The sequence below is a fragment of the Notothenia coriiceps genome, unplaced genomic scaffold (genome assembly GCF_000735185.1).
Source record: "Notothenia coriiceps isolate Sejong01 unplaced genomic scaffold, NC01 NC01_scaffold00001292, whole genome shotgun sequence".
NCBI classification, from domain to species: domain Eukaryota; kingdom Metazoa; phylum Chordata; class Actinopteri; order Perciformes; family Nototheniidae; genus Notothenia; species Notothenia coriiceps.
In genome coordinates, this window is record NW_011333993.1 from 3,688 (window position 1) to 17,999 (window position 14,312).

At 41.7% G+C, this 14,312-nt stretch overlaps 1 protein-coding gene across 1 annotated transcript in view; it reads right to left on the reverse strand.

Annotated features, from left to right (window-relative positions):
- LOC104959998 (2-oxoglutarate dehydrogenase, mitochondrial-like) overlaps positions 1–14,312 on the reverse strand; it is a 27,116-nt gene that overhangs the window by 2,396 nt on the left and 10,408 nt on the right. The window contains 8 exon segments of the mRNA XM_010787927.1: positions 5,441–5,595; positions 6,384–6,547; positions 6,628–6,700; positions 6,975–7,100; positions 8,252–8,323; positions 10,924–11,102; positions 12,225–12,352; positions 13,385–13,664. Coding sequence (XP_010786229.1) covers positions 5,441–5,595; positions 6,384–6,547; positions 6,628–6,700; positions 6,975–7,100; positions 8,252–8,323; positions 10,924–11,102; positions 12,225–12,352; positions 13,385–13,664 — 1,177 coding nt within the window.

A 14,312-nucleotide genomic window follows, 5' to 3' on the forward strand; every position in this document is an offset into this window, starting at 1 on the left:
TTTTTTTTTTTTTTTTTTCCATTTTTATTTTGTAATCATCTCGCGACGCATCCCCCACTTTGGGAACCCCTGCTCTAGAGCAGGGGTTCCCAACTTCTTTCAGTCAGGCCCCCCTTGTGTAATTGAAAATATTTTCGAGCCCTCCATCATCCGGTTCCCACCGAGATTGGTAGAATTAAATTGTATATAGTTGTACAAACATTACATTTTCTCTGCTAACAATAACAAGACATAAAAGATCCAACTAGAATTTTATATTTTATTATGGATTGAAAATGAACAAAAGTGCTTGTATTGGCAGATGATCCTGTGCCACTGTGAAATAATGAGGCCTAATTGAAACAATTATAAATACTTTTTATCGATCCGGATCTTTAACAGTATTTTTACAAGTTATTTTTGTAATTTTTTAGGGGAAAAACTAAACAAATTAGAAACAGAATTCACATTGATTAATTGTATGTATAGTGTCGATTATGTACTTATTTTGAGGTACTTAAGTATTTCCACTTTTGCTTCTTTGTAATTCTGCTCCTCTACAGTCCAGAGGTAAACTGTGTACTTTTACTGCACTACATGTATTATAATACCTTTAGTTACTTTACAGATCTGGATGAATGATGTGAAATATAATCAAGTCTTAAATCAGAATTTAGTTCCACCTGGAGTAAATTCACAAGCTACCCTGCACTACTTTCACTTAAGTACTTGATCTGAGTACTTCTCCCACCTTACACGTAATTAGGGCAACAGAACTCCGAGTTAAGGAAGTTGAAAACGGTGCATTTCTCCGTATGAATATGATGCCTTTTGGCCAGCTGGTGGAAAGATTGCTCGTGTTTCCGTGAAAATACTTGTGGCAAACGAGGATTGACCACATTGAGCTCTGTAGATTGGATTGTCACTTTTGAACGCTATGTCCTCCACCGGCGGATCTCTGTGTGCACAGTGCTGCAGCAGTGCAGCGAGTGTGTGAGGCCCCGCCCCCCACAAAGACGAGAGAGAGAGAGATCTCCGCACCGAACACGTTAGATGTCAAGAGAGATGTATGCCTCATCAAACTTTGTTGATTTGGGCATTATAGCTGAAAGGCTTGTCGTGGGCTTTTCCACTTTTCTTTTAACTGCCGGTTGTGTTACAAATGTGTCAATTTAATAGGTTTTACGAGCAAACAATCTTCTTCCCAAGCTTCACGCGCCCCCCACCCCCCTGTAATAGCGCAGCCCCCCAGGTTGGGAAGCAGGGCCTGCCAACCCTCCCGATTTTCGCGGGAGACTCCCGATTTCATAGCCCTCTCCCGGTTTCCTCCCGTGCCTGTGGTCATATTTCTCCCGCATTTCTCCCAATTTCTGACAAAATCAGATTTATTCACGACTGTTTCCACTCGGAATTTAATACAGCTACACCATTGTTTGGTTTCCATTGTAGCGCGTCTCTTTAGTAGCGCGCGCAACTGAAAGTCTAGAGGGTGAGGCAGATAGTCACAGAAAACAGAACAAGAATCGACAACTCAAACCTCTGCTCACTCCTTTCCTGTAAAATACAGGTCCAGCCCACACATATGCTCCATCAAGGATGGTTCGACAGGCCGCAAGGCAGTGCACTTACAACTACAATTAAAACTGCGGTCGCACTTGTGCGCGCAGTGATGAGCGGGCCCTCACGTCCGTGCGCCTGTCGGGGAGGGCAGCCGGTCGTCCCGGCGTCAAGCAGACGCGCGCGAGTCCTCGGAAATGAGTTGTTTGTCATTTCTCAAATTTTTGCGTCCCAGGTCCTCCGGCATCGACCCGGAAACGGATGTTGGCGCGCCGTCTCGAAGGAAAACAAATTTCTCTAAAGGCTCGTCGAGGATCAATATTCGAGGAGGCTGTCTGGAGGTGCCGTAACCGAGGATACACTGATTTAGAGGACAGAGGAGTCTCTCTGGAGGAGCTATAACCGAGGGTACAACGATATAGAGAAGAGAGGAGAGAGGAGTCTCTCTGGAGGAGCTATAACCGAGGGATGTATCCTCCGGAGTCGATTTCAGCCAACAGTGATGTTTAAAAGAGGCGTGACGCATGGCTGGACTTATGTCAACGAAGCACAGCTCTGCAAACTGTTCCCGTTGTGATTATAAGTTATTCAAGATGATCAAATGTGCATCAGACTTTCTGCCCTTTACCGTTTGTTTGTTTACTCACTAATCACATCTCCCCTGGATGTTAGGTTATGCTTTCATTGTGAGGCGATGTTTACAGTGAGAACAGCTGCTGAGGTCAGTGCAGAAAGCAGAACAGTGTGTATAATATATATCGCTCAATAATATATGTAACAGGCCTACATTTCACACTTTAGGAGATATCTACAAATAAACTGTAGATATTTTTCATGAAACCATATAGTGCTTCACATAATAAAATATACAAGGGCTGTAGCCTGATATTTAGTTATGCTTTAGGAGCTGTTTGTGTTTGTTGTACAATGTGTAGATGTGGTTGTGTGGTTGTGTGGTTGTGTGTGCCTGCCTGCCTGCCTGCCTGCCTGCCTGCCTGCCTGCCTGCCTGTCTGTCTGTCTGTCTGTCTGTCTGTCTGTGTGTGTGTGTGTGTGTGAGAGAGAGTTGAAGGTGCAGGTAGACAGGCGGGTCTCAGTAGCTTAAAGGGGACCTATCATGCTATATTTGAATAATATCTTGTAGGGCCATACCTATATAAGGTATATTTATAAGTTTTCTTTTTCAAAATACCAAACAGACCATGCATTTTAGCCATGCCTCATTTTGCCTCACTCCAGCTCTCAAAATTGCCAGCTTTCTGGGGGGCGGGGCTAATGAAAAGCAATTTGAAATATGTGTGCAATCATAATAGCAATGTGTATACAGCGTTTCGTGAATATCGGAAAAACTATATGCAAACAGTTTGGAGCAATTTGCGACATGTAAATCGTCAAAAATGGTGTATTCGCTGTTAGCTTACGACCTCCACGAGTGATTTTTCAAAAATGTGCTCCACAATTAAGTATCATATTGGATAGGGGCTGAACTTGTCCTGGATTGGAATTTTTTCGATCATTCCCCTAGGAGGAGTTGGCAAGAATGTGCTTAAAATGGCTGAAAAACGCACATTTTTCAAAATGGCCGACTTCCTGGGGGCGGGGCTAATGGAAGGCAATTTGAAATATGTGTGCAATCATAATAGTAATGTGTGTTCAGCGTTTCGTGAATATCGGAAAAACTATATGCGAGCAGTTTGGAGCAATTTGCGCCATGTAAATCGTCAAAAATGGTGTATTCGCTGTTAGCTTACGACCTCCACGAGTGATTTTTCAAAAATGTGCTCCTCAATTTAGCATCATATTGGATAGGGGCTGAACTTGTCCTGGACTGGAATTTTTCCGATCATTCCCCTAGGAGCAGTTTGCAAGAATGTGCTTAAAATGGCTGAAAAACGGCCAACTTTTTGGGGGGCGGGGCTAATGGAATCTATTTACAAATATGTCCGCAATTCCATGAGGAATGTCTGTGCCAAAAATCGTGAAGTTCTAAGAAACTATATGTGACTACCACACAATAGGGGGCGCTAATGAGCAGCTTTTTTGAAAAATTACGTTTTTTTTTTTACATTCTCGAAAAGGTCGTGGGCTCTGACGTGTGTCCCAAGTTTTGCGTCCGAAGCTCATTTTATACTATCGCAATTTTAAAAAAATGTATAGGCCACGCCCACATTCTGAATTTTTTTGCAACACTTTAAATCTGAGTTTGTAGTCATCCTGAGAGTATGTCTAACATTTTTTTTAAATAATTAGTCCATCCGCTCTTGAATTATAAATTGGTGGTGTTTTTGGCGCCCCCTATAGTCCAAAATGAAAATGCTTTGGTGTGCCTATTCCCCAAGACAGTCTGAACCTATCTGAAAATTGAAATTTAAGTTGGTTTACCTTGGTTGGTGATTGGCTAATGGTTACACAAGATTGTTATGAAATCATAAAGTGGCCAAAATCTGATCAGCTCATTTTCAGACAGGTTTTAATATAAATGGATCAGGACAAAAAGAGAGAGAATCTTTGTTCCTGAAACTTTCAGAGTCCATTCACACAGAGGGGACACATGTTGATGTAGAAGAAACATGAAAAAGTGGAATTTGCGTAATAGGTAGGGAATGCTCCGATCGATCGGCCGATATTCACTCTCGGCCGATCGATCGGTGCTCTCTATAAAGGCCGACCAGGAGAGCCGATCGCATGACGTAAAATACATGACACTTTTCTCTGTGCGCGGCAAAACAAGCTCGCCAAAATGGCTTCACCGGTCTGGCATTATATGAAGGTGTCCGAGAAAGACAGTAAAATAGCTCTATGCAACGTGTGTGAAGCAGACATCCTGCAGCTCCGCCTGCTGAGACGGACCGGACTCTAAGAGTTAGACCTAACACACTTAGCTATTTTATCTACCTCTGGAACAAGCTAAACTAGTTATACATATATTTATTCTTCACTGTCGGGTCACTCATTACTGGATCAATGAGCTGCATGAGATACTGACGGGCTGTCAGGAGAGAGAGAGAGAGAGAGAGAGAGAGAGAGAGAAAGAGAGAGCTTCCGCTCATGTTATTATCCAAAGTTAATGTAAACTTGAATAATGTACTTCATTAATAATTATGTTGGTTGTTTGTGGAAGCGCCAGTGAATGAGCCCCATTAACTGAGTTTTAAACATCACTTTAAATGGAAGATCCCCATAGGCCCCGCCCACTCGATCGGATCGGCCGATACTGATTCCGGCGATCGGCACCAAAATTGGCGATCGGAGCATCCCTAATAATAGGTGACCTTTAAAGTTACTCACCATTCCAGCGTTCACACAAACAACAGATCTTAAGTTACGATGCTTATTAAGAGTTGTAAGTCTTATGCTGTAACTTGCTAGTGCAAAAATATGTTAAACCAAAAGGCGAAGTATGAAGGCTATCCTAATTACTGTAAAATGAAAACAAATGTGAGTAGTGAGTTTTGTAGCGTTTAAGCCATTCTTCTTTTACTCAACTTGTTTGAATGGTGATATGCACGTAGCAGATGTGTAGGCCTAACAAGTATTATTTATCAATTTGATTTATATATTTTCCTACAGTTATACTAATTGTGTTTCATGTTGATAAAATGAGTGGAGAGAGAGCAACTCACTTGTTTAACCCTTAATTTGAATTCAAACCTTGGTAATAAAGATTATCTGCATGAGCCTCACCATCTAACAAAACATGTTGTGGCAGTTCTGTGCTCTTACGAGTGACGTTAAGCTTCCGGTAAACTATATAACCAAATCGTTATTACTAACTAATTAAAAAAAGGTTAATAAAATGTGTCTCCCCAAATCTTAGCATTTTGAAGACTTTTGAAAGGTTGATTTAAGACATTTAAACAGCAAGGTATCCAGCCCCCTGCTCATATGGAGGATGGGGATGCTCACCACACAGGTTTGGCTCTCTGGGTGGTGGTCCTGATGCGGGGCTTCACGTAGTCGTAGTAACCCTGGTTCTTGTGCTCCTCCTGACACCACACCAGGTCAGCATTGGCATAAAGCTCCGACTCGGCCTTCACCTGGTCGAAGGGGAACGGGGACAGCTGGAGGGAAGAAAGGGAAACACATTTTAAAGTAATGTACCGAACAATTAAACATGTTTTTGGAAGAATTAACTAAATGCTACGACTCCACCGAGACACACATCAACACTGGTGTTAAATTGCCTCTTCTTACTCAAATGTATTAAAATAAATTGTTGTTTCATGGGTTAAAAAATGGCCTGAAATCAGCCCTGAACCTTGAAGTTTCAATGCTGACAAAGTCAGGTCATAAAATCTATATGCAAAAAAGATTATTAACGCCCTCAAAATCAGAGGGGGAGGTCACTGAGCAACTCATCCTTAAACGTCCCCCCCTCATAGGGTGACCAGGTGCCAACAAGCCACATGTGGGACAAAGAGTATGTTTGTGTGGGACATGTTACTGTGATGCTAAGAGGTTGATAAGATTTCAATATAATGTCCATCTAACCCTTGAAAATAAACATTTCTATTAGCTTAAAAATATTTATAGCAAAGCTTTACTATAGGTTGATTTGTTTGCATAGTAAAGTAAAGGCATGATTGTATAAAGCTCTCTGGGAATCGCCCTCACCGGCTATTCAGACAGCCAAATCTGACCGACGGGCCGGGCCAGCAGCAGATCGGTGAACACATTTTTAGCTGTCCACTCCTCATTATACACTCGGCACTCATTGTCGACTTTTCTTTTCTCTGGTCCACTCATTGTTACAGATGCAGGTTCAAAGGGGAATTAGGTTAAAAGGTGTGTGTGTGTGTGTGTGTGTGTGTGTGTGCTTGTGTGTGTGTGTGTGTGTGTGTGTGTGTACCTGTTCCATGCGGGCGATGGCCACAGTAGACTCCATGTCTCTGTTCTTCCTCTCTTTTACCAGCTCGTAGTAAATCTTTCCTGTGCAGAAGATCAGGCGCTTCACCTCCTCCGGGCTCTGCGACGCTAAGCCTCCCTCTGGGATCAGCCTCTGGAACTGAGTGCCTGCAGGAGATACACTGAAGGTCACACTGAACCCTTTGAAAGATTATTTTTATTATGATCAATTATGATTATAATGGTACCAGGAAGCATCATGTCAAAGCTGGATCTGGCTTCTGGGAGACGCAGCAGAGATTTGGGAGTGAAGACAATCAGCTGGAGGGACAAACAGGACGTTTATCAGGTCAAATCGTCATTTCACAACCTAACTGAAGTATCAAGAGTATACAGAGACAGTTTTTCAAAAGTGAATAGAATAGGATAGAAGAAGAAGATGAATAGGATTAGGGGATAGGAGAGGATGAAGAGGAGAAATAGGAGGAGGAAGAGCGAGTGCTCGTATATATTCAGACCGCCATGAGTGTGTGTGTGTGTGTGTGTGTGTGTGTGTGTATGTGTGTGTGTGTGTGTGTGTGTGTGTGTGTCTCACAGGCTTTCTGAATGGCAGAAGGATCTGTCGTCTGAGGACATGGAAGTAGTTTCCAGGAGACGAACAGTTCACCACGATCCAGTTACAGTCGTAGAGCTGACGCACCGCAAAGTCCTCTGTGAGGCTCTGAGAGAGGGGGAGAGGAATTGCTTTAACAATCATATACAAAAGAAATACTTGCAACATAAATAATTAAGCCTTAAAGTATAGCTGCTATAGAGATTCCTCTTCAGGCTGTACATCAGTTATCCATCCTAAACTCTTGGTAATGACGGGTTGCCGTGCAGCTGCGATGTGATTTTTGAAAATGGTGTCTGACTTCGTCTTGGAGAAATTACCTGCTAGAAATATGCAGAACAAATCTCACATGTCCAACAACGTATGACCTGCAGCAGCGATTCTTTTGTCTTAGGAAACTGTCCTATTTTGACATTGACAATACCACGACGTTCACGTTTTATCGTGTCAATTCTGTCTTTTTCTTTAATGTCATGGTTTGGTAACTTGTCCTAAAGAGCAGAAACTCTCTCAGTGAGATCATAATGAGATGCAATGTCTAAATAAATGAGATATTGAAATTAGCTGGGAAAACACATTTTGAACTAGCTTTTAGATTTTTCAACTCATTTATTTATTAACTTTCTGGATTACTCATGTTTGTACAATTGGTTTGGAAATGTTTTTTGATATGATGGAGCAGAGGGTTCTGTTTTAGAGATTTGCTTGCTACCATGTTATTTTGGAATTTGTGTCATAAAGGATCCCTTGTCTTTTACCTGAAAACAAAATCTACCTACCTATAAATAAATAACCTTCCATATTAAAAATAAACACACATAATGTTAATCCCTTCAGAAATCTGAATAGTGAGACGGTGATCTCGTCCCAATGTGGGATTCAGGTACGACAGGGCCTTCAGAATAGTCGTGGCACACATGTGACATAAGCAGTTATATTAAAGGATTCTGAATAAACTACAGTACCACACTAATCGTACAGTGGACGGAGGAGCAATATGTTACAAGGCTGATCACTAACACCAGCACTTACAATTTGTCTTTTTGAAGTGACTATATCTGCACTTGTCTTGTTGTTCTGAGTCAGTATCTTTATGGTTTATTGCACTGATAAAAGCTTCAGCTAAATGTAATGTTATAATAATAATACTACTACATGGGATTTGTATAGCGCTTTTCCTAATGTTCAAAGAAGCTTATGTATTAAAAAGAGGACTGTTGTGATCTCAAAGTGCTCAGAAGCCAAAACAGCAGTTTTACCGGCATGACGTCGGGGTCGTCGTTGCACATCTGGAGGAATCTCTCTGGACGAGCTGAAGAATGTTCCGGACCCTGTGGACACAAACAAGCCATCACACACTTATACACACGCTACACCAGGGGTGGGCAAACTTTTTGGCTCGGGGGCCACTATGAGTTTTAAAATGTAACAGACGGGCCGGGCCAGTAGCAAATCGGTGAAAAAATGTTTAGCCGTCCACTCCTCATTAAACACTCGGCACTCATTGTCGACTTACAGATGCAGGTTCAAAGGTGAATTAGGTTCAAAGGTGAATTATTGCGTCATCGTTTACGTCCTGACGTAACCGTTTATGTGCCTTCTCATGACCCACACAGCGTTTTACGTCGCTGATTTTCTCCGCAACACCGCTCACAACAACATCAATAGAGGACTGCGTCGGGTAGTTTTTAATCATACGAAGCCAGATTCAATTAAAGAACTTCTCCAACCATATACCTTTCTCCAGAGTGCCGTGGTGCATTGTTTATTAATGTGGTTCAGCGGGATTACCGCCCGCTGCTGTCCTGCTCATGCACCGAAGTTTAGTCTACTCTACTGTTAACTCGCGGCAGCGGCCGCTGTAAAGTCTTCACTGTCCGACTGTCACACAAGCAGCTGATAAATATCCCCCTTCCCCATCAGTGAATGTGTTTCAGTGAGAATTGACGCTGTTTGGCATCTCAACGCTGTTATGAAAGTTTCTCTGGCATTCTACAGGTGATGTTAGCATAGCAACCAAAGCTAATCAGACCATCTTGACTACTTGTTGCAAAATAAACAGAATCACACTAAGCTGGTTAGTGTTGCCTGACTTTATATAAGTGTTTTTTATAAGTGTGTGGTCAGGTTCTAGTCACCTTTCTCAGCGCTACTGCCTGTTACAACTTGTATTCGCTGTAGTGTATTAACCGTGTTATTGCTCAGGTTAATCTTGAACCCCTCCAATGTAAGCGTGACATATTTGGTTCTTAGATCTTGCCGGGTTGCCGACTCCAACAAAGGTCAATTGTGTCTAGAGTGCGCCATCTAGTGGGATCAACTGAAATGCCGGGTATTGCAGGAAAAAGGCTAAATGAATGTCTTTTTGGACAATTTTGTACCAATATTCGGCGGGCCGGATTCAAAAGCCCAACGGGCCGTATATGGCCTTAGTTTGCCCATGCATGCTCTGGATGCAGCTTTAAAAGTCCAATGTCATGCTTTTCTGGTTATTACCCGTCCCCTTGTGTGTTATGAAGGTTTTTCTGTATGTAAACGGTCTGCAGAGTCACAAACCCTGAAAGTACACCCTGTAGCGAGTAAAACTCTAACACAGAAAATACTATGCTGCCCCAGAACGCCTCGTTGGAGATTTCTCTTTTTCCATTTGTTTCTTCTTGGGTATAGTGACGTATTGGGTATAGTGACGTAACAACTTCCTCACACACACACACACAATCTTTTCTCAGCTGCAGTTCCGCGGATTTCTCAGCCTGAGACAGCGGGACGCGGCCTGAACACAATCCACTGGGTTTCGCTCTGTCTCACAGACCCCAAGCAGCAACCAGGAAACGACACCAGTAAGCCAGCTCCATAGCCGCAGGAAGTCATTTTACTTAAGGGGTGCGGCGAACTGTGCTCCAGCAGTGAGTCTCCCGCAACGTCCCGCCAACACGGCACCCAGACCCCACGCAGCATTCTCATCTGTTTGTCATTACTGGTGTCATTTTCTGGTTGCTAAGGCCATTGTAACACATAATCACTGATGTTCCGCTGTAACGGTGGTGGACTCATCAGAACAGAGTAGGCGAGCTGACCAATCAGAGCACACTGGGCTCATAGGGAGGGGGGGCAGGAGCTCCAACAAGCCGTTTAGGACAGAGAGTGAATACACATACTATACAGAGATGCTGTATGAGAAACCAATGTGATTTTGGAAAATTGCACAATGTAAATCTACTTCAGTAGACCTCAACAATGGAATTATGATCAGTAGAAATGGCCATGACATGGGACCTTTAAAGTTGGATGAAGGTCCTGGTATCATATGAAACATGAGGAATCCATTGGTACCAGGTCCGGATAGCTTGTCGGGAGGGGGCTAAATAACGCCCCTACATCTGGTTCAATGCTGGGGAGGGAGAACTGGCAGGGCCAATAGAGTGGTGCAGGAATCATTTACTTAAACCCGGAAACTAGTTTGCAATGAATCTTCCAGTTCCCTGTTCAAGTCAGCTTTATTGCGAAATGTTTTTTGTTAGATGCCAGAAATAAGGAATTAAAAATCACAATTTTTGTTGATATGTTCCTCTTTATGATAGGAGTTAAACAACTTATATTTTCCACTTAAAGATCACGGATACATTTAAAGTATTACAGTGACGTATTTAAAAATTACGTCTTAAACATTGTTGTTATTAATGCTAGCCTGCCATTTTATTTAAAACATGTTTATAATTGTAGTTTTTTAAAAACATTATTGTTGGGTATATTCTTCCAGTTAAATTGGAATTAATGACTGATTTCCTTTTGTCTTATCACTGAACTTATATCTTTTTTGCAATATAGCATAGTAAAAGTATTATTATATTTATGTTTATCAGCCTGTAGTCTCAGACATAATGTCTACACCACGCACGTACGCGTGCGTGCGTGCGTGCGTGTTCCTCACCATGCCCTCCATGCCGTGCGGCAGCAGCAGCACGATGCCGTTCTGCCGGACCCACTTGGCCTGCCCGGGACAGATGAACTGGTCGATGATGCACTGGGCCGTGTTGTGGAAGTCTCCGAACTGAGCCTCCCACAGGATCAGAGCGTTGGGACTCGCCATCGCAAAACCCAACTCGAAGCCTACAGACACACACAACAGAAAATATAGACATTTATGCTGTTAATCTGCAGACAGAAGACTAGTCCAGTTTTCCTATATTCATCAGTGGTGAAAGAAGTACTCATATGTTGTACTTAAGTAAAAGTAGAAGTACCAGAGTGTACGAATACTATGTCACAAGTAAAAGTCCTGCATTGCAAATGTTACTTAAGTAAAAATACAAAAGTATTGTGTTCTCAAAGCTGGTAAAGGTGCAGCTAGTTTGAATGACTTTGTATACTGCAGGGTAGCTTGTGAATTGACTCCAGGTGGAACTACAGTCTGATTTAACACTTGATTATATTTCATCATTAATCCAATTCTGTAAAGTAAGTACACGATGCATCTGAATGGTAGTGGGGTAGAAGTACAAAGTAGCAAAATAAGAATTAAATACTCCAGTAAAGTACTAGTATCTCAGTGTACTTGAGTAAACTAAGTACCTAGTTACTTTACAGCACTGATATTCATGCACACCGTGACATGCCTTTTTGCCCAATTGAACCAGTAATTCAATGATAACTATGTTTTATTTATTGAAACCTATAGCCAGTGAAGGGCCTGCTTACATGCCCACAGATTCAGTGTAAACACCAAATGTGGCCTTGGATGCTCGGATTCCTTTTGTGCAGTTAGCACGACAGTCGTAATTATGGAGCTAATTTCCTGCCATAACTCCTCAAACAAACTGAACACGTTTTACAAATGCCTCACTCACAAACACAGTGTCATGTTTCAGAAACAAATACAGCACAGGTATTACAAGTGCAGTAAGAAGTTTTCTACAAGTATAAACAAATAAACACTAGAGGCAAAATGTCTAAAGAAACAACATTCAAACAGAGGGGGTTGAGCAGAGCAGGTAACAGCCCCTGCCAGTCTGATGACAGCCTCTTTCGCGATCCGATAACAGACTTCATTTAACAATATGTTAAATATCTCTCATTGTCTGGCCTTAGAGAAAATAACCTATGCTTTAAAAGGGAGGGTCTGATATCTTTAAAAGAATATGGGGGGTTGGGGCCTCTGGTTATGCTCATGGTGTCCAGAATGAGATAATTCGGAGCTTTATGTGCAGCTGCAGAGGAACAGTGAAGCCTCACCGAGGACTCCGTACTCGGACAGCGAGCTGTTGCAGACGGTGTACGGCGCCTGGTCAGGAGCGAGGTGGTTCATGGGAATGCAGATCCTCTTGTCCACGTTCTGATCGTGGAGCACATGGTGACGGTGGCTGAGAGAGGACGACAGGTTGAGTGTGCAGGACAACATTACAGAACTGTGTCATTTGATCTCATACTTTCTCTCTGTTCTCCACTGCAGGAAATCAACAATTGTTTATTTGAAGCTTACTTGGCTGGTTCTTACTAACGGAAGAATATTTCATTTCAATCTCTTGATTTGATCATTATAAGGAAATAGATACCAAAGTTATTAGATCTTAACAATGACTCCCTACTTCTGCTTTAAGCACTGAATGATTTTTGGGAAGTGGTAAACGGTAAACAGATGGTGTACATTGAGGATAACCCAGTCCTGCCTGGGGAAATAGAGGTAGACATTATTATTATTCCCTTGCTTCACTAGGTTTTAATTACAGGTGTGACTGCCTGAAAGGTCTGCTAAATATATGCAGCTACAATGAATCCCACATCACTCCATCATGTGTAGATCAAGGATACCAATGATTTGGTTTGAACTTGAAGTGATGTACTTTGATGGGAGATTAGAGGCATCCTTTCACAGGTTATCAACTGTTAAAGGACAGTTTAGTTCTTAGATACATACACATCTATTTTGATGTTCCTGGACATTGTGAGACTGGTTTTTTTAAGCAAAATTACTTGAAATGATCTCTAAACAATTGTAAATATTGAAAATATGTTGGACAAAGAAAGTTGGAAACAAAAGGCTGCTTTACACTCACACGAGGCAAGTATGGTACAAAAAGCGGAAATGTTGGAAACTGTTAATGTACTTCATCTAAGGTTGATTCAATAAAAAAAAAGGGTGATACTTTGTTTTTATAGATGCAAAACAATTAAAACATTTTATATTCTGAATCAGGATAGTTGTCTGTATGTTGAAACACACTTCTACATCTAATACAAATCAGCTGTTTAATTTCCTCCAGAGAGAACCTAACCCTCGACTAACTTTCTGCTCCTGAGCCGAACAAAAATGTGGTCCAAGAACTCACCCCAAAGCGGGAGGAGAACATTAGAAGAGATGGAGGTGATGTTCAGATGAGGTTCTGGGTAATTACCTGAAGGTGCCTCGCTCCACGTCCTGCCCTGACAGCCTGATGTGGGTTCCCTCCTGCAGCAGAGATCCGAAGGCCATGTACTCTCCCAGAGCCCAATCCACTGTGCGGTTACGAATCATCTCGCCGCGGCTTTTCAGGATACGACTCAGACCTGAAACAACAAAGCATGATCACTGAGGGTCAGAATACAGTCTGGATGTCACCATTCATATGATTTTATAAGATTAAAGAGGACATATTATGCTCCTTTTCAGCTTCATATCAGTATGTAGTGTCTCTCCTGTGACATGTCTCCATGCTTTAATGTTCAAAAAGCTCTTTATTTTCCTCATACTGCCTGTGCAGCAGCACCTCTTTTCACCCTCTGTCTGAAACCAGAGCCCAGTCTGCTCTGATTGGTCAACCGCTTAGAGATGTGTCGGAAATGTCCCAACCCTTTAGCACATGACGTGCAATGTGTTGGAGCGCTAACCGAGAGCGCAATTGTTAAACAGTGATGTCATTATGTTACAGAAGAAAACAATGGAAAACTCTATTTGACGTGAACCTATGCACATAATAGGGCCTCTTAAAAAGATTAATAATAATAATACATTTGAGTTCCAAGTGCTTTATCTAATGTTCAAAGACACTTTACAGTGGTATAAACAAATACAAAGTTGAATTAAAAATGGCATTATATATATATATATATATATATTAGGGGTGTAACGGCTCACAAACATTTCGGTTCGGTATGTACCTCGGTATTTAGGTCACGGTTCGGTACAGCAGAATTTTTTTCCACAAAACATAAAATATCTTTTTTTTTTTTTTTTATTATTATTAAACTGTGAATATTGTATTCACTCAAATACATACAAAATATAATAAAATAAACATTAAGGTGCAACATTTCGATGAACTGAAATAATCTGTATTTGAACTT